Below are 21,297 nucleotides of genomic sequence, written 5' to 3'. Positions count from 1 at the left end.
CTGTGCTGCACGTAATTCGTAAAGAAATACAGCATGTCTCATTTTGGGAAGAAAAAACGTTTTAGTCGATTGTAGTTTCTTGTCTGTATTACAACGTTTGTAAGAGGTATCATTTTATTTAAAGTGGCAATTCATTTTGAAGTTATTAATTCCGACCGGACTCTGTCTCGGCAGAGAGCTGGGCAGCGTTTTGAGCTGTGCCAATGGAACAGAGGACGATAATCGTTTTTTGACTGCAACAAGACAAGAGTCCCTGTTAGTGACTTTAAGCCACACAAAAGTGACTCACGGTATTTTAATGGCTTTGAGAGGGGTTAAGAAGCAGACTTACCACTTCTGAAGAGCAGTGAATCAAAGAACCAACAAGCTAGTGGATCGAAGCATTGCTTCAATGGTTCATGCTTCAAAGTGGAGTTGCGCTGCAGGAATGGTTGATTACAGACCCGCTGCAGACCGAACCTTGAATATCCGACTTTATTTGTACATCCGTACGACTCTGAAACTCAGAAAAATCCATATAATTTACGGACAGACTGTATAGGTTGACATGTACGGTCGGAAAACCACCGAAAATGTAATTTCAGTCATCCTAGAATGCCTTTCAAACACACTATTGTCTGAAAACTATTTATAAACCACTCACCATTTCTTGCTGAAATAAGCGCCCAATTTTCCTTGCACAACTTTTTTCTTGGATGCCATGGTCATCGACTCGACTGGACTGACACTATGTTTGTTTGATCCAGTTTGAATTTTCCTGTGTACACCTGCGTGGTGCATTGTGGGATCAAATCAAAAGCTGTGTTCACCGCGGGGACACGTTCGGCACCATTCGGGATTGTTCGAGATTTTTTTTTTTTTACCGATGACGAACGATGCGTAAAAAAATGTGACCAATGCAACTGCATCGGTCCAAACCAGTCTGGATCCGGGCCTGTTTTAACAGCATCTGCAGGAGGGCGTGCATGTGCGTATATATGAACTTCTTAAAAGACCAGATGTTAGCTTTGACCCTGTGTGATGCATGTGCACGCCGACATCTACAAGATGTTTTGTACATCATTCCAAAGGTAATTATGTTACAAAAACAGCATTTTAAGTTTTAGAAGTGTTTATTTGTTGCTAGCTTTTACGTAATATAGACAGACGTTATATTTACAAAGAAATGAAGCAGAGTTAGCAGCTAGCTAGACCAGCCAATGACATCACCACACTAACGTCTGTGAGGTGTAAAAATGGATTTGCGTGATTCATAGCAAAAATAGGAACAGAATGTGACTTAACTTTAACCTCTTAAAATAGGTTAAAGGCCCGGTCCCACTGGCGTTTAGGAAGATTTGCGTATGAATTGTGCACAAAATTGGTTTCTATTCGTTAAACATCCGCAATATTCTTGAAACATGCTTGCATGAGTCGGCTGACACCTGCACACATCGGCAATTATCCGCAGAGGCACGTTTTTCCATTGCCAGGATTTTTGAGCTGCACTCAATTTTGGTTGCGATTGATATCCGCCTTACATACGCAATACATAATCTATGCGCTGTTTATCCGCTGTTATCTGCTGATATCCGCAACTGACGGGTTTTGCGGCTTAGCAGCGGACTGGGACAGTGTGTAAAATGGATATATAGCGTGCCTATCATGTCCACACCAAGAGCTAAAAGTAATTTTAGCGAATGCATACAGATTGGCCACGAATAAAGCATTTGTATTACGTCTGCTTTGCATCTGATTTGCGAACAATTTGCAAATGCATAACAAACACTTCACGTAAACCCAAAGTACTATATAAATGTGGCGGAAATCGACATATTTGCCAGTCATTGCCAGTACAGCTGTGGAGAAGTACAGATGTAGTTATGGATCCCCAAAGACGTAGTGTGAGAGTTGCTGCCATTCAACAACATATCAATCAACTTGTCCAAGTCCAGGAACGACTTGTTGGTGGGCCACTGAAGAGGAGGTACTGCTGGCCCACCACCACCAGTCGGCGCCCTGCTTGGAGTGCGGGCTTCAAGCATGAGAGGGCGCCGGAGCCATTGGAAGTGACAGCTGTCACTTGTCAACCACACCAGCTGTCTCTCATCAACCACCACATAAGAAGCGGATTACAACTCCACCTCCTCGCCGAGAAATCATCTACCACTAGAGGTAATCTTCTCTGCTGTATTCTCTGAGTGTTTTTCAAATTGTTTCTGTGTGCAGCCGTATACCTGTAAAGTCTGTTGGAGATTGGATTGGCGGATAGTGAGAAGACGACGGTCTTCGTCTCTCACTCCATCCAGAAGAGGGACAAACAGGAGCTGCACGAGTGATAACGTATCTGGAGGTGGAGGTTTTCCCTCCCGGAGGAATTGTGTGTAAAGGTTGCTGGGTGTGAGGACTCACACTCACCGTCATCTGTTTCTTGTCTGCCAGCAGTACCAGGGCCGACAACGGAGGACAGAGACCACCTGGGGACTCAGGACTTGGCAGCTCCGGTGTTCTTCAGGCCGTTGGTGGTGGAAGCGGTGTGGGCCCCGCTCTTCGATCATCAGAGGTCTCCTATCTTCGAGCCTGCCCACAGTCCTCTTGTGTACAATTGGCATCCACTATTTTTCTTGTCTGTATTCCGTTGGTGCCTTCACAACATTAAATTGTTACTCCTTTTCTTATCCATTGTCCGTTCATTTGCGCCCCCTGTGTGGGTCCGTGTTACGACACCTTCACAACAGGATTTCTCGGCCCTTCGTCATGGATCCCGAGGGGCGTCAACCACAGCTTGAACAGCCAATGGGAGAACAAGGAGCGCAGGCGTCAGCAGGAGGCGTGGTAAGTGATCTGCAGCAAATCCTTACCGCTTTCACGCTCAGTTACATCTGGTAACCGAGCCAAAATGCAATCCTCAATCGGAGGATGGAGGCTCTCACCGCCAGAGTGGAAGCACGCGAGTCGAGCGTCGCTGCAGTGTTCTCCTCCTGCTGGCCCGGGGCCTAATACAGACGTTCCACTGGCCGTTCAACAACCCCCCCCCGTCCCCTGAAGCTTACATAAGCCCTCCCGAAACCGTACGGAGGCTGTGTTGAAACGTGCGCAGACGTCCTAATGCAGTGTTCGCCTCGTTTTGCACAGCGTCCGGTTATGTACGCATCAGACGCCACCCGGGTGGCTTATGTAATTAATCTGCTTCGAGGTGAGGCACGCGCTTGGGCTACAGCGCTCTGGGAACAGGATTCATGGCTTCTGACATCATACGCTGGGTTATACGGGAATTCAAACAAGTGTTTGATCATCCCAACAGAGGCGAGACCGCCTCGGACCGTGCTGCTGTTAAGAGACAGGGGCGTCGGAGCGGCAGCTGATTACGCTGTCGACTTCCGCATCGCGGCTGCGAGGTCTGGCTGGAATGACGTTGCGCTCTGCGCTGCCTTCATAAGCGGACTGTCCTCAGTACTGAAGGAGCATTTACTGGCTAAGGACGAACCGCAGGATTTCGACGGGCTTGTCAATCTGGTTATACGCTTAGACAACCGCTTAAATGAAACACCGTCGGGAGCAAGGCCGGGGGGCGTGTCCGGGCACAAGCCATCCCTCTCTCTTCCGGGTCCGAAGGGTGACGTCGTCCCCACGTTCCATTGCCAGAGGGCTCCGTGTGGCAACAGCTCCCCCTGCTGACGAAGCTATGGACACGAGCAGGGCCAAAGTGAGATCTGATGTCAGACAAAGGAGCTGGCCCGCGGGGAGTGTTTTTACTGTGGCTCATGTGAGCACATGTTAAAAGACTGCCCCAACGGTCAAACACCAACGCCCGTCCTTAGAAGCTGGGCCAAGGGTGGGCCATAACCTGTACACGGGGAGACCCCGCAGATCAGCACGAATCCCAGTGATAATCCTGAGTGGGGATTTAAACCCTTCACGCCCCAGCACTGGTGGACACGGGGTCCGAAGGGAATCTGTTGGATAGCAGATGGGCAAAGGAAGTAGGGCTCCCTCTAGTGGCTCTGCCTTCCGCCATTTGAAGGTATGGGCACTAGATGGCCACTCTACTCCCGTTAATCCACAACACCGGACACAGCCCGTGACTCTGGTTGTGTCTGGGAATCACAGGGAGGAGATCGTGTTTTACGTAACACCTTCTACCTCCCGAGTGATTTTGGGTTTTCCTTGGATGGTGAAACACAATCCCGGATCAATTGGCCGTCTGGGGTAGTGGCGCAGTGGAGCGAAGCCTGCCACCGGGAGTGTTTAGGATCCTCGGTTCCACCCGGGATCACGGCTAAGGAGGAGGTTAAAGTCCCTCCCAATCTGACGGCGGTGCCTGAGGAGTACCATGATCTGAGCGCCTTGGGGCAACTGTTTGTTGTGATTTGGCGCTATATAAGAAAAAAGTTGATTGATTGATTGATTGATCTGGCTGATGTTTTCAGCAAAGATCTGGCACTCACTCTTCCCCCGCACCGACCGTACGATTGGCCATTGATTTGATTCCGGACGTTGAGTACCCGTCCAGTAGACTGTACAACCTCTCACGTCCGGAACGCGAATCAATGGAGACCTACATCCAGGACTCCTTAGCCGCCGGATTGATCCGGAACTCCACCTCCCCGATGGGTGCGGGCTTCTTTTTTGTGGGTAAGAAAGACGGCGGACTCCGTCCATGCATCGATTACAGGGGGTTGAACAAGATCACGGTTCGCAATCGATACCCATTGCCACCTCTTGGATTCGGTGTTCACACCCCTGCATGGAGCTTCAAATATTCACCAAACTTGATCTTAGGAATGCGTACCACCTGGTTCGGATCCTGAAGGGAGACGAATGGAAGACGGCATTATCACCCACGTTAGGTCATTTGAGTACCTGGTCATGCCGTTTGGTCTCACCAACGCGCCCGCGACGTTCCCAAGCATTAGTTAACGACATCTTGCGGGACTTCCTGCACCGGTTTGTCTTCGTATATCTGATGATATACTCATCTTTTCTCCGGACCCTGAGACCCATGTCCAGCATGTACGTCAGGTCTACAGCGGTGTTAGAAAACCGGTTGTTTGTGAAGGTGCGAGAAGTGTGAGTTTTCACCGCACGTCTTTGTCCTTCCTGGGGTTTATCATCTCCTCCAACGCCGTCGCCCCGGATCCGGCCAAGGTTGCGGCGGTGAGGGGAGTGGCCCCAACCAAAAGCCGTAGGAACGCTGCAACAGTTCCCGGCTTTTGCAAACTTCTACAGGAGGTGTCATTAAGGGTTACAGTCAGGTTGTAGCCCCCTGACTGCCCTGACCTCCACTAAGGTCCCCTTCACCTGGTCGGACCGGTGCGAGGCCGGTTTAGGGAGTTGAAACGCGGTTTTTGTCTGCGCCAGTTTCTGGGCAACCTGATCCTACTCGCCAGTTTGTAGTGGAGGTGGAGACACCTCAGACTCAGGGATAGGAGCCGTGCTGTCCCAGAGCGGGAGTCCGCTAAGGTTCTCCATCCTTGTGCTACTTTTCCCGCAGGTGACCCCCGCTGAGCGGAATTATGACGTGGCAATCGGGAACTCCTCGCGGTGAAGGAGGCTCTGGAAGAGTGGAGACACCTGTTGGAGGGAGCTGCGAGCCTTTCACGGTTTTCACGGACCACCGGAACCGGAGTACATCCGGACCGCCAAGCGGCTGAACCCCAGGCAAGCCGCTGGTCACTGTTCTTCGGACGCTTTAACTTCCGGATCACCTACCGCCCCGGGACTAGGAATCAACGGTCCCGATGCACTGTCCCGGGTGCACAAGAGAGGCCAAGGCTGAGTTGTCGGACCCCATCGAACCATCCTTCCCGAGTCCACTGTCGGGGCCACCCTCACCTGGGACGTGGAGGAAACCATCCGGGAGGCCCTGGCAAGGAACCCGGACCGGAGATGTCCGAAGAACAACTTTACGTCCCACCAGAGGCTAGGGCTGCCGTCTTGGACTTCTGCCACGGATCCAAGTTCTCCTGTCATCCCGGAGTGCGTAGGACCGTGGCAGTAGTCCAGCAGCGCTTCTGTGGGCGTCACTGGAAAGCCGACGTCCGGGACTACGTCCAGGCCTGTACCACCTGTGCCAGGGGCAAGGCGGACCATCACAAGACCAGGGGTCTCCTCCAACCCCTGCCTGTGCCTCATCGCCCCTGGTCCCACATCGGCCTGGACTTCGTCACGGGCCTCCCGCCGTCCCAGGGCAACACCGCCATACTGACGATAGTGGACCGGTTCTCCAAGGCGGCCCACTTCGTGGCCCTCCTGAAGCTCCCAACGGCCCAGGAGACAGCAGACCTCCTGGTCCACCACGTCGTGCGTCTGCATGAGATACCGTCGGACATCGTCTCGGATCGTGGTCCCCAGTTCTCCTCGCAGGTCTGGAGGAGTTTTTGTAAGGAGCTGGGGGCCACCGTACGTCTCTCGTCCGGGTATCACCCACAGACGAACGGCCAGGCAGACGTGGGCGAACCAGGACTTAGAACAGACCCTTCACTGTGTAACCTCCGCGCATCCGGCGGCCTGGAGTAACCATCTGGCCTGGATCGAGTACGCTCACAACAGCCAAGTGTCATCTGCCACCGGCCTCTCCCTTTTGAAGCATGTCTGGGCTACCAGCCCCCCTTGTTCCCACTTTGGAGGGAGAGGTCGGTGTACCCTCTGTCCAGCCACCTGCGGAGGTGCCGCCGGGTGTGGCGGACGACATTCTGCCACTGTTGCGGGCAGGAGGTGTGGTTATCCACTAAGGACATCCCGCTCCAAGTGACATCCCAGAAACTGAAGGACCGTTTCATTAGCCATTCCCCATCACCAAGATCCTCAGTCCGGCCCGCAGTGAGCTGACACTTCCAGCTTCACTGCGGATCCACCCAGTTTTCATGTCTCTAGACTCAAGCCATACACCCTCACCACTCTGCACCCCCTGGACCGAAGCCACCTCCTGCCCGAATCATCGACGGGGAGCCGGCATGGACTGTTCTTCGGCTCCTGGACGTCCGTCGGATGGGCCGGGGTTTTTCAGTACTTGGTGGACTGGGAGGGGTACGGACCAGAAGAACGCTCATGGGTGAAGAGGAGGTTCATCTGGACCCGGCCCTCCTGGTCGATTTCTACCGCCGACACCCGGACAAGCCTGGTCGGGCGCCAGGAGGCGCCCGTTGAGGGGGGGGTTCCTGTTGTGTGGGCCGCTGAAGAGGAGGTACTGCTGGCCCACCCACCACCAGTCGGCGCCCTGCTTGGAGTGCGGGCTTCAAGCATGAGAGGGCGCTGGAAGCCATTGGAAGTGACAGCTGTCACTTGTCAACCACACCAGCTGTCTCTCATCAACCACCACATAAGAAGCGGATTACAACTCCACCTCCTCGCCGAGAAATCATCTACCACTAGAGGTAATCTTCTCTGCTGTATTCTCTGAGTGTTTTCAAATTGTGTTCTGTGTGCAGCCGTATACCTGTAAAGTCTGTTGGAGATTGGATTGGCGGATAGTGAGAAGACGACGGTCTTCGTCTCTCACTCCATCCAGAAGAGGGACAAACAGGAGCTGCACGAGTGATAACTTATCTGGAGGTGGGAGGTTTTCCCTCCCGGAGGAATTGTGTGTAAAGGTTGCTGGGTTGAGGACTCACACTCACCGTCATCTGTTTCTTGTCTGCCAGCAGTACCAGGGCCGGCAACGGAGGACAGAGACCACCTGGGGACTCAGGACTTGGCGGCTCCGGTGTTCTTCAGGCCGTTGGTATTGGAAGCGGTGTGGGCCCCGGCTCTCTTCGATCATCAGAGGTCCTCCTATCTTCGAGCCTGCCCACAGTCCTCTTGTGTACAATTGGCATCCACTATTTTCTGTCTGTATTCCGTTGTGTGCCTTCACAACATTAAATTGTTACTCCTTTTCTTATCCATTGTCCGTTCATTTGCGCCCCCTGTTGTGGGTCCGTGTTACGACACCTTCACAACACGACTTACAGGACCTCATCGACAGCAGCGGCTTCAGGGGGTGGGGTGGCAGACCTGGCCCTATCTGTTGCTAGAGGAGGTGGGGTGGGAGATGGAGCCCTCTCTTCTGCTCACCAGCAGCCTTCTGCCTCTTCCTCCCCTGCTTCTTTGATGTCAGTCGTGGTAGACATGTCGCTGTGGTGTTGGTGTGAATAGTGGCCCAAGTGCGCTTCTTTTATGATTGCAATGCAGATGCCGCGCATAGGCAATACAACCGCTGTTCTCCGCAACACGTGCGCAGTGCATTCGCATACATCCGTAATACTTCCATGATAATCGCAATGTGTCCGATCCGTTTCCTCAATACATGCGTTATACATCCGTGATTATTCGTTATATATTTGCTATACATTATTAATATATCCGTAATTGATACTGAGAAATTTGTCATTGGGGCCAATTTTGTTGCAGACGACATGAACGCCCGGAATTTGTATACTCAGTTCATGCGCAATTAATCCACTCCCCAGTGGGACCGGACCATAAGGTTAGGCTTCTTTGAGCTTTGTCCAAAGTCCGTGTCCAAAGAATGTTCCTGGGAATTTGAAGACCGGCAGTAATAGGACTGGGCTTATGCTGAACATGGATGGACAGACTGATGGATGGACACAAAGCCCTCACAGATAGCCATGTTTTGATGGCCTCGGGTAAAAATGAAACATAAATTTTGAGAAAATGTGTTCAGATCATTTTAGGTGCATAGATGAAAAGATTGCTTTATTCGGTGGTGGAGTATTTTCATTGTTGTTCGTGTTTCTTGATAATCTCACATCTATCCCATCAGAAGAAGAAGAGGAGGAGGAAGATGATGACGGCTTGTCCACCACCACTAATAGACGATCAAAGATCCCATGGAAGGTGAAGTATTTATGTAACTGCACATTTGTGACTATCTTTTCCAGTTGTCGGGGTGGGGGGGGGCTTAATGAAAAAAAACTATGGAAACACTGTGTTCTTCAAATTGAGGAAGAAAGTGAAATTTTACACTCTGTGTTGCAGTGTGACTGTGTGTTATTAACCAAATTTATCAATCACTTTTTGTAGGAATTTAACTGATTACTGTTCTTAGAAGCCAAAGTCAGACCACATTTTTTTCTATGTCTCAATATCAGATGTAAGCAGTGGCTCAGAGTTTCACAGCAAATTTTTCAGAGTTAAATTATCACTGCAGCAAGTGCACATGGTCCAATTCAAAATGTAAATTAACTCCAGCTTGATTTAACACGCCTAGCTTTCACACTCTTTGTAGTTTTTACCCTGTAATAGAGTACTTTTTACACTATAGCAGTTGTTTTGAATGTGACTATATGACACTTGCTGCTGTGTTAATTTAAAACATCAAATTTACTGCAGCAGTCTCGCACAATAATATTACCTAACCCATCATGAACAAATCAAACCCCAGAGTCCATTTACATAACGATGCAGTGTCTGTAATGTTTGTTCCGTTACTTCCACAGGTGTGCTGGTGTTACCTATCTTCTGGTGGCTTCTTCATGGTCTTCCTCATGGTGTCATCCAAACTCCTCAAACATTGTGTAATCGTTGCCATTGACTACTGGTTGGCTGTGTGGACCTCGCCTAAAATAAGACAGCAGCGCCATGGGTGGAGGCTTCTAATGGAACTGGTTTGTCTGACAGTAAAAGCGTCAGCGCAACATCGCCACCCCTTTGTACTCAGGGGGCTGAGGTACATGTGACTGAAGTTTTTTCAAATGTTTATTTAAAAATTTAATTGGATAATTTGATTATGAAATCCAGGTTCCCTCCGGGTGATCTGGCTTCCTCCAACATCCAAAGATATGCAGGTTAGGTGGATTAGAAACTTTAAATTGTCCGTAGGTGTCAATGTGTTTGTTTGTCTGTATGTGTCCCTGCAACAGACTGGCATCCTGTCCAGGGTGTACCCTGCCTCATTATGACTGCTGGGATAGGCTCCAGCCCCCATGACCCTTGATTGGAGTAGGCGGTTGAAGATGAGTGAGTGAGTGATTATGAAATCCAACATTATTTAAGCGACCGATCTCCTTTTGATTTGCTTCTTTCAGGGTTCTCACCAGTGCAGTTGAACGTAGGAGACCCCTACGCTGTGATTTGTATCCCCTACATGTGATTTGAGCAACAAAAAAACAGAAAGCCCTCCCTACGCTGGTTGTATCACAGAGTAGGGGGCTTTTCTGTTTTGTTTCTTTTTTTATGTCCCAGTCAGCAACACAAAGTATTCATGATTGTAAGTTTATCTGCGCAAATTTGGTAATAATTACTTAGCATAGGGGGGATACAATCCGCTTCCATATTTTGTAAATAATTACTGAGCGTAGGGGGATACAATCCGCTTCCATATTTTGTAAATAATTACTGAGCCTAGGGGGATACAATCCGCTTCCATATTTTGTAAATAATTACTGAGCGTAGGGGGATACAATCCACTTCCATATCAATATTGGAGGTAATAAAATTCCAACAGTCAAAGAAGAACCTCTATCGTGCCTCTATCATGCAGAATTTCAAAACATTCACAACACTAGAATAGTGATTTTTGTAATTACTCTGTCCTGATTACAACATTACAAGCAATTACATAGTCAATGATGATGTAATTAAATGTTGAAATGACTAAATTAAAAACTGATTTCATCATGAAGTTTGTCACATTGAGAAATCCTAATTCACAGACACACTGAAGTTGTTGTTCCATCATCTCCTGTTGTGTTTATCATATTTATTTTTATTTACAGTGTCTTTTTTGTCCTGGTTGAAATGCAGACATGAATGAATTAATCTACCAGACTTAAAGGAAAAGAAAACCCACTGATAAAATACAGCTGGGAAGAAAAAGTACTATAAACTAGTGATTGATGCATATCAATGAAAATAGGGAGCTCTTACAACTGAAATATCCTCCACCGATAATCTGCATTTAAGCAGAATTTGATGATTTCATAAATGCTGCCATTGACAGAATTTTAACCAATCAGAAAAAAAACACCCTGGATTGCTTGCGGCACTGCTGTGATGTGGCATGGGCACAGAAATCTATGGTGAACACTCAACAAGAGTCCTTTCCCTCTCTCTCTCTTGCTCTCTTCCTCGCTCTCTCTCTCCCTTACATGCAGTTTTCTTGCTGAGCAAACACAAAGCCTTTCAGCTGTAAAATAAACTAAATTTTAAATGTATTATCAGCAGCGCTCACAGGAGTAAGTCTGGGTAAACACTGAAGGATTTTGGTAGTTTCCCCATTCAGCGAAAAGAAAGTGAATCTCTGTTCGGCTGGCCTCCTCAGCTGCACTCTGAACTGCTGTGCAAGTGTTTCACATCACAGTGTCGGGAAGTTGAAGTGGCCGAATTTCAGCAACCATTCAGTTCATTTTTCAGAAAATCCATGCTCTGTGGCACAGACCATTTCAACCTGAGAGCCGGGGGGAAATTTGTCATTACCGGTGGATTAAAATTCACCTCATGCACAGAAGAAACAGCTCTCCTTCAGCGCAGAAACCTCCCCCTCCTTTCCTCCGTTCAGCAGAGAGCAGCAGGCAACACGAGAGGGGTTTCACAGACGTGGTTTCTCTGCAGTACCGGAAAATCCCTCAGGTTGGATCGTGAAATTCCAGTCTTTGAATTACGTCTGTATCGGAACCTGATACCAATCTGGGATGTTGATTGCCGCTTACGTGCTTTGCCCCTTCTATACTGAAGAGCCACACTGGCAGAGTGGTGAACCTCTGTGCCCTTGTGATGTCACACATCGCTGTTATAGCAGCCGGCATGGCCGCCTGCTTGCCAGTCTTCCGGTAGGTCAGGGCAGCACATAAGCCAATAAGTACCAGCCCTCCTACTATGAAACCAAATATGAATAAATCCTCGATGTCCTCCACAGAGAAAGGCGGAAAGCATGCGACCTGCCAAGTCTCCCAGGCATTGAGAACATAGCCAGCAGAGTAAGTTCCATCCGGGAACGCAGGGTCCCCCGGCCCTGATCTTCTTGTAGAAAAAATGGTGTCAATAGCGTTCAGAGACCAACTGATCAATTCCATGATTATTCCAATATAGTTTGAAGAATACACAGCCTGGTGAAGTAGGGACTTTGAAGGTTGGAGCAGAGATAGAGGAGAGTGGAGGAGATGCGACCGCCCTCGTCGGAGTCCCAATCACATTATGGGCTCTCAATATCAAAATCTACCTGCCCAATTGTAAATTATCAGTGGGTTTTCTTTTCCTTTAAAAATGTACACATTACTTTTGATGCTCTTTTGTCTAAAAAATAACTGTCCAAGGTTCATTATTATCTTGATCAAGAAATCATCTCACCTGAAACAAGATAACAGATAAGTTATGGTTTTAATTTACTGATGAACATCAGAGATTTAGGGTTAGGGTTAGGTAAAGAATCTTAGGTAAAGAATCATTTTTTTACTTAAAACTATTTTAATTACAAGTATTCTAATTTAAGAAACATTTTTTAACTTCAAAATGTACAGTAATCACAAATTAATATTGAAGTAAAAAACATGTTTGTAAAGGCCCTGTCACACCTTGATTTAGCCAGCGTATGCCCATCGTATTAAAAAAACATTTTTTTTATAAGTTAAGAGCACATTGAAGCTTGCTGATGTACGAGGGCTGTCAATAAAGTATAGGTCCTTTTTATTTTTTTCAAAAACTATATGGATTTCATTCATATGTTTTTACGTCAGACATGCTTGAACCCTCGTGCGCATGCGTGAGTTTTTCCATGCCTGTCGGTGACGTCATTCGCCTGTGAGCACTCCTTGTGGGAGGAGTCGTCCAGCCCCTCGTCGAATTCCTTTGTCTGAGAAGTTGCTGAGAGACTGGCGCTTTTGTTTGATCAAAATTTTTTCTAAACCTGTGAGACACATCAAAGTGGACACGGTTCGAAAAATTAAGCTGGTTTTCGGTGAAAATTTTAACGGCTGATGAGAGATTTTGAGGTGATACTGTCGCTTTAAGGACTTCCCACAAAGCGGGACATCGCGCAGCGCACCCAGGCACCGTCGTCAGCCTGTTTCAAGCTGAAAACCTCCACATTTCAGGCTCTATTGATCCAGGACGTCGTGAGAGAACAGAGAAGTTTCAGAAGAAGTCGGTTTCAGCATTTTATCCGGATATTCCACTGTTAAAGGAGATTTTTTTAATGAAAGACGTGCGGACGGATTGCAGCGTCGGCTCGCATCCGCCGCGACGCTCCGCCACAGGAAAAACACCTCCGTGTTGATAACCATTTGTAAAATCCAGGCGGCTTTTGATGGCTTTCAGTGGAGTGAGTATATGAGAAATTGTTTAACAGCTGGACATGTTCCAACTTGTCCTTAAGGCTTCCAACGGAGGTGTTTTTCCTGTGGCGGAGTATCGCGGCGGCTGCGAGCCGACGCTGCAATCCGCCCGCACGTCTTTCATTAAAAAAATCTCCTTTAACAGTGGAATATCTGGATAAAATGCTGAAACTGACTTCTTCTGAAACTTCTCTGTTCTCTCACGACGTCCTGGATCAATAGAGCCTGAAATGTGGAGGTTTTCAGCTTGAAACAGGCTGACGATGGCGCCTGGGAGTGCTGCACGACGTCTCGCTCCGTGGGAAGTCCTTAAAGCGACAGTATCACCTCAAAATCTCTCATCAGCCGTTAAAATTTTCACTGAAAACCAGCTTAATTTTTCGAACCGTGTCCACTTCGATGTGTCTCACAGGTTTAGAAAAAATTTTGATCAAACAAAGCGCCAGTCTCTCAGCAACTTCTCAGACAAAGGAATTCCGACGAGGGGGCTGGACGACTCCTCCCACAAGGAGTGCTCACAGGCGAATGACGTCACCGACAGGCGTGGAAAAACTCACGCATGCGCACGAGGGTTCAAGCATGTCTGACGTAAAACATATGAATGAAATCCATATACCGTATTTTCCGGACTATAAGTCGCACTTTTTTACATGTTTTGGCAGGGAGTGCGACCTATACTCCAGTGCGACTTATAAATGAAAAATATACCGGTAGATTCTCAATTAATTTACCGTAATAAAACAATTTTACGTGACAGAGTTGCTCTATGTTTTAAAATGGCCACCGGAAATGGAAATGCAATGCATCATGGGCACTGTAGTATGGCAGCCGTCCTATAGGTTACGCTGGTCACGATAACCAATCAGAGAACAGAACAATGGATGCGTATTCCTCACTTCACCCAGACAATGATTGTGAAACAGTGTGTGAAGCAGACGAACACGGTGCTTATTCTGGGAGGGCTAACAAAACAGCTTCAACCCTTGGATATCAGTGTGAGCAGAGTTGATGCTGAGAGCTGCGTGGGAGCAATGGGTGAGTGACGACGGAGGATTAGCATCTGCACTTGGAAGGAGCTGGCTTCGACACCACAGGTCTGTCATGAGCTGTGCAGGTAGGTGCTGCATGGTTCGGCTCGCAGTGTGGTCCGCAAAATACAAACATATCTGTAGGTAAAATGCAGCTCATGAGAGGGCACTCAAGGCTTGTGTGACTGTTCCTGCGACTTCTGACTACCATAGAAAAATTAAAATTTCGACATTACTGATAACTTAACAAGACAACGGAGAAGGCCAGAAAAAAATGCCACCAAAAAGAAAAACATACTCTGCAGATTACAAGTTGCGACTGGTGAAATATGCATCCGGAAATGGTAATCGAGCAGCAGAGAGAGAGTTTGGAGTGAGTGAGAAACTTGTGAGGGACTGGAGGAAAGCGGAGGTTACTCTAACCACCATGAAAAAAACAAAAAACTAATCACGGGCTAAAAGCTAGATGGCCACAGCTAGAGGAACGAGTCCGCACATGGGTGCTCGAACAACGTGCAGATATTATCATTATAATATCATAATATTATCATCTGAACTTTCATGTTAAGTTAACATACTTGTATGTCCATGCGACTTATACTCCAGTGCGACTTATCTATGGTTTATTTTTCTTTATAATGGATAAAGTGGCTGGTGCGACTTATACTCCGGTGCGACTTATAGTCCGGAAAATACGGTAGTTTTTGAAAAAATAAAAAGGACCTATACTTTATTGACAGACCTCGTACGTCCTAATAAGCTGAGCTCCTCAAATTTTGAGGATGCTGAAGATTGTGAAGAAATGCCAGTGTGTGACTCATACATCCTGCACATACGGGACATAAGTTGTAGGTAGGTTATGTGATTGTTGACACACATTTCTTGTAATTTACTCATAAGGCTAAATACGTCCATTAATGCTGGCCACTGATTGGCTGAAACCTACAGTCCTCATGCAGAACAACGGTTTCATTCACACATGGAGTAAATCTGACCAGTTAATTTCAGTCCAATTCACCATCATAGAGATGAATCCACATGAAGCTCCTGATTTTTGAAAATGACATCTGAAAATGCTTTAATTTGTGGCTGGATATGTAGTGTTTTAAAGCAAGTCCCTCTGTAGTTTTTCTGCTGTAGGTGTGTTTCTCAGCTCATAAAATACTGTGATTTAAACATTTAAAGCGTCGTCACTGTGTGATCATCAGATGACCTGATCGATCAGAGAGATCTCATCTGAATAATGCGCTGTAACGCTTTAAAGCGTCATCGCTGTCAGTGTGATCATCAGGCGACCTGATTGATTAGGATGATCACATCTGATTAATGCACTGTTTAAACATTTAAAACACCATCACTGTCGGTGATCATCACACCGAAAAATCACACAGCACTTCATTCAGGTCTAATCACACCTGACTTGACTGGTGCTTTAAAAGTTTGTAATACGGTAATATAGTAGAGACATTTAGCTGGTTGGTAGGGGATCAAATACTTATTTCATGCAATAAAATGCAAATTAATTATTTAAAAATCATACAATGTGATTTTCTGGATTTTTTTTTTTAGATTCTGTCTCTCACAGTTGAAGTGTACCTACCTAAAATCAACAGTGGATCAAATAAGAGTATCAAGTAAGGATGATTCTGAGAAAGCCCAGAACTACACTGGAGGACCTTTCAATGACCTGAAAAGAGATGGGACCACAGTTGAAAAGATTACACTAGTAACACACTCCACTGTCATGGTTGAAAATCTTGCATGGCACATAAGGTCAAGAACGACGGGAAACGTCTGACCTCTGTAATTGCAAACAAAGGTTGCTGTACCAAATATTAAGGTCTGTTTTTCTGTTGTATCAAATACATATTTCACACAGTAAAATGCAAATTAATGATTTAAAAATCATACAATGTGATTTTCTGAATTAGATTCTGTCTCTCACAGCTGAAGTGTACCTACGATAAAAATTACAGACCTCTCCATTATTTGTGAGTGGGAAAACTTCCAAAATTGATAGTGGATCAAATACTTATTTATCTCACTGTATAGGGTGTTTACAAAAATAATGAGAAGGCTTCACTTCTTGAAGAAACCATAAGGCTGTGCATTATCTGCAAAAAGAGGCTAAGAAACAATAATTTATGAGACAGGGCATGTTAGCCATCTAGTGTCCTTGAAATTCCTTTGTGGAACTTTGATACAGAAGGAAAGAAGCAAAAGAACATCACACAAAAAAACAAACAAACAGAAAAACAAACACACACAAAACCAGAATGCTTAACAACTGATGGGAAATGCAGTAAAATGAAACTAATGGAAGCTCCAGATGGAAAATTTGAAAATGGTGTTAAATAACAGACTTTGCTTAAGATTTTGGGCAGAAATAATAAAACATTCACAGCCGTTTGTTCATTAGATGCAATTCATCACTCATCACTCATCTTCAACTGCTTATTCGGGATTGGGTTGTGGAGGACCCCAAACTTCCCTTTCCTGAGCAACATTGACCATCTCTGACTGGTGGATACCGAGGTGTTCCCAGGCCAGTCCTGGGTCTTCCCCGGGGTCCTCCTCCCAGATGGACATGCCTGGAACACCTCCCGGATAGGTGTTCCAGGGGGCATCCTTACCAGATGCACAAATAGGGATGGGTATCGATAAGATTTTATTGATATCGATACCATTATCGATTCCGCTTATCGATCTGCTTATCGATACCTCTTGTGAATTTTTTGTGTACTAAAAGTAGGCTTTACAGGTTTTCTATGTCAGCGGGTCAAAGAGCTTTTTCTTATCGTGCACCCGCTCTGTGGAACGGTCTTCCTGCGACCGTGAGGCAGTCGGAGTCCGTGGACATTTTTAAGTCAAGACTTAAAGCCTGTTTTTATTCTCTTTCTTATGAATAGTTTTTTTTTTAATTTTTGTATCTGTTTTATTCTTTTACTTCTGTTTTTAATTATGTATTTGAATTATTTATTTATTTATTTTAATTTTTTATGTTGAACTGTTCTATGTGAGGCAACTTGAGACGACTTTTGTTGTGATTTTGGCACTTTATCAGCTGATTAAATTGAAATTGAATTGAAATTGAACAACATTTTATTGAGTCTTAAAGTAAATAAATATGAAATTGGTCACTGGATCCTTAAACTTTAGACATAAATAAACTCTACATGGTGGATCCTTGATCTCTGGACATTAATAGAAATAAACAAAATCTGTAGTTTTTGTCAAAAGCATTTTCTTTCAGACATTATTGGCATGAATGTATTTCCATATCTAAGCTGAGCTCTTGCAGCTGCTGTGCTGCACGTCAGGATGTAATTCATAAAGAATGCAGCACGTCTCATTTTGGGAGGGAAAAAACATTTTAGCCATTTGTAGTTTATTTTCTGTATTACAGCGTTTAGAAAGAGGTGTCATTTTATTTAAAGCGGCAATTCATTTTTAAGTTATTAATTCTGACCAGACTCTGTCTCAGCAGAGAGCGGCACAGCATTTGGAGCTGTGCCAATGGAACGGAGGACGATTCTCGTTTCTTGACTGCAACAAGACAAGAGTCCCAGTTAGTGACTTTAATACACACAAAAGTGACTCATGGTATTTTAATGGCTTTGAGAGGGGTTAAGAAGCGGACTTGCCGTTTCTGAAGAGCAGCAAATGAAAGAACCATCGAGCCTGCGGATCGAAGCATTGCTTCATTAGTTCGCTACAGAGTGGTGTCATGCTGTAGAAACGGTTGATTACAGAGCTGCTGCAGGGTTTGTAATCAACGTAGAGGAATGATTATTTTCCCGACAAACACCCTCAAGAACAACGGCTGCTCTGAAGGACTGATAAGGGAATCGTTAAGCAAAAAGACTATTGATATCGGTGGATCGAATCATTTCTTAACGATACTCGAAAAGAACCGGTTCTCGATACCCAACCCTATGCACGAACCACCTCAGTTGGCTCTTTTCAATGCAAAGGAGCAGCGGCTGTACTCCGAGTTCCCCACAGATGACCAAACTTCTCACCTTATCTCTAAGGGAGACACCAGCCACCCTCCTAAGGAAACTCATTTCAGCCGCTTGTACCCGCGATCTAGTTCTTTCAGTCATGACCATCTATTTCTACTCACTAGATGGAGGATCGGGGTGATCCGCTCATTTGCTGGCTGTTGCCAGAGGGCCGCCATCTTGGTTAGCTTCTAACAACCAGGCATAAATTGAAATCGATGGGCATGATCAATGTTTTCAAGAGTCTCACCATAAATCTGCATTTTCCATGCTTTTACTGTGCTGTTACAACTATTCAAACTCAGTCCCACATTTGTACAGTCACTATTTTTCAAAGCAAATACAGAAGAGGATCAGACTATTTATATAATAGACTTTTGAATTTGTTGTTCCCACTCCACCTTTCACATTTTCAGCACGGCTGTATGACTGAAGAAAGAGAAGAGGAATCAATGGTTGCTCCATTATAAACTGTGTCTACTGGTTGCTTGTGCAGGATGGGTCAGCATGGTCCCGCACACCCCCCCACCCAGCCCTATACATTTGGTATCCTCAGAAAGCCTAGGATGTCTAGATTACAAAATAACTGATAACCATAAAATTACTGGGACTCACTATGACATATGAGCACTTTTATTGACCTACCCTAGCTAAAAGAAAACGTGCGGTTATGACATCTGATTTTTTTTTTTCCTGCACGTTGTAGTTACCAAAACTGAACAATTCATATTTAGTTTTACATTTCTGAAGGTTTTTTTTTTTGGTGACCCACAGCAGGACTCTTACTATCTGCTGGTGTTCATCATCCTGTGTGCGGCAGGAATTAGTTTATGTCTCATCACTTCTCTTTCTGTGGAGTTTCTGGGGCTTTCTTCAGCCACAAACCTGCACCACAACCTGCTCAACAAGATCATCCATGCTCCCATCAGGTAAACAAACTCTCACGACTCCATCAAGGCATCATTAAGGCAACACATCCAAGAAGCTGCAAACTTTGGATTAGACAAATTTAAAAAAGCCACAACCTGAATTACATGTTGCAGTTTTTCCATTTCTAAGCGTTTGTCTGTATAAATGTGTTATTGCTTTATTAAGTAGCAAAGTTCACAGATGAGCATTTATTTTCATTTTTCTAAGCAGTTCTTGGCTATCTTGACGACCTATGACATATGGTCTAAAGAGCAAAGAGCATGTTCTAAAGCAGCATCAGTTTCTATGCTCCCCATATCTGGAATATAGTCCCAGACAACTGTCGATCAACTGAGACACTAACTTTATTTAAATTAAGGATTAAAAACGCACCTGTTCATCATTGCTTTTAACTAGATTGTTTTAAATTTAACTGAATAATACCTCCAGATGGAAGCAATCTAAGAGTCCATTCTGTTTGAACTGGCACTCTTCGGTGCAAATGACCAGAACCTTCTGGATGATGGAGCTCCTCACTTCATGCAAACACTGTGAGCAGACAATCATATAAACAAACTCATTCGTCTGTTTATATGTGGGTTATGTGGGAAGGTAGTGCACATGTTTAATCTACCATATTTCTCTAGATTATTTGCCATGAGCACATTAACAAACTCAAAGAATTGGAGTGTTCCCATTTTCATTTCTTCATGTCTATTCATTGTGTTTCCTCAGGTTCTTTGATATCACTCCTCTGGGGCAGATTCTTAACAGATTTTCAGCTGACACCAACATCATTGATCAGGTTCGTAGATCAATAGTCTGTATGTAAATGTCAGTGCAACATGTTGTGAATGTGTATGTTACGGATGTTAGTGGGGACATGGACAATGACAAAGGATCAGTATGCCATCATTTATTAACAGCCTCTGCAGAAATATAAGCATAAGGCCCAGATTGTCATCTGGTCTGTCCTGCACATTTGTTCCCTATATGCAAAAGAAAAACAGATTTTCACTGAGAAAACGTCTGCTAAATTCTCTGCAGAGATACATGGGTCATGTGATGCAGTCCACAGTTGGTTCCAAACAACTTCAAAACAGGAAATTACAAATGGCTGTAAAACAGTTGAAGTGGCTTAAAACTGAGCTATCATAATATTAATGGTGAACAATATGCATGAAAGACTATACCAAAAACACTCAGGTTGCCATAAAAACTTAACATCAACCATGCATAGCTGGACTGAGGGAGGGACATACAGAAACTCAGGAAATGCAAGACAGGCAACATGTGGCAATACCTTTTCTACAGGAAGTAGAAAATAAAATGCTCCAGTTTGGTAAAATTCACATATTTTCTTCAAATACAAATATTTATTAAATAAAACTGACAAATGGTAACTGAAATTAATAGTAACTGAAATTGCATTTTTAACTGTTACATGTGTAAGTTAAAGTAATATATGTCCACCTTTCTTCTTCAGCATATTCCTTCCACACTGGAGTCTTTGACTCGATCCACGATGCTCTGTTTGTCCGCAATCGGTGTCATATCTGCCATCACACCAGTGTTCCTTATCACCTTGGTTCCTTTAGCAGTGGCCTTCTACTTCATCCAGAAGTACTTTCGGGTGGCTTCCAAGTGAGTCTACGGTTAATTTGTTGTAGACGTATGATTTTATGTTTTTAATTTCCAAAATATGGAAATTTTGTTTACCTTGGTAAACACTTTAAATTCCAGTGTTGTTGGAATTTATGTTGGAAATTCCAACAGTGTTGCAAATAATAAGGAAATATTCCTTAATAAGGGAAAAGGCACATCCAGATAGGATCTTCTTATGCCTGGTTCACACGCCAAGATAATTATACCAATGTTGGACCCGATCTTCTCCTCCTGACAAGCTTACGGATGTCCCGACTATCATGATGGCTCTAAAGATAATCATCAGATATTCCCGCCATGTGTGGTGTGTTAAGAGTGCTCTAGTCTGCTGGGGAGGATGAAGGGACCGCTCAGACCTCAAATCATGGATATTCAACATGTTCGATTGTCTTGGCGTCTGTGGTGTCCCCCGAGCACAAATGGGCACGCAGCCTGTTGAAT

At 45.3% G+C, this 21,297-nt stretch overlaps 1 protein-coding gene across 1 annotated transcript in view; it reads left to right on the top strand.

Moving 5' to 3' along the window:
- abcc9 (ATP-binding cassette, sub-family C (CFTR/MRP), member 9) overlaps nt 1-21,297 on the top strand; it is a 268,703-nt gene that overhangs the window by 154,074 nt on the left and 93,332 nt on the right. The window contains 3 exon segments of the mRNA XM_034163302.1: nt 19,057-19,211; nt 19,927-19,996; nt 20,678-20,835. Coding sequence (XP_034019193.1) covers nt 19,057-19,211; nt 19,927-19,996; nt 20,678-20,835 — 383 coding nt within the window.

This window comes from Thalassophryne amazonica, chromosome 22 (assembly GCF_902500255.1).
Source record: "Thalassophryne amazonica chromosome 22, fThaAma1.1, whole genome shotgun sequence".
Classification (NCBI taxonomy): Eukaryota; Metazoa; Chordata; class Actinopteri; order Batrachoidiformes; family Batrachoididae; genus Thalassophryne; species Thalassophryne amazonica.
The sequence above is the reverse complement of the archived record's forward strand: the minus strand, read 5'-3'. Positions and strand labels throughout refer to the sequence as shown.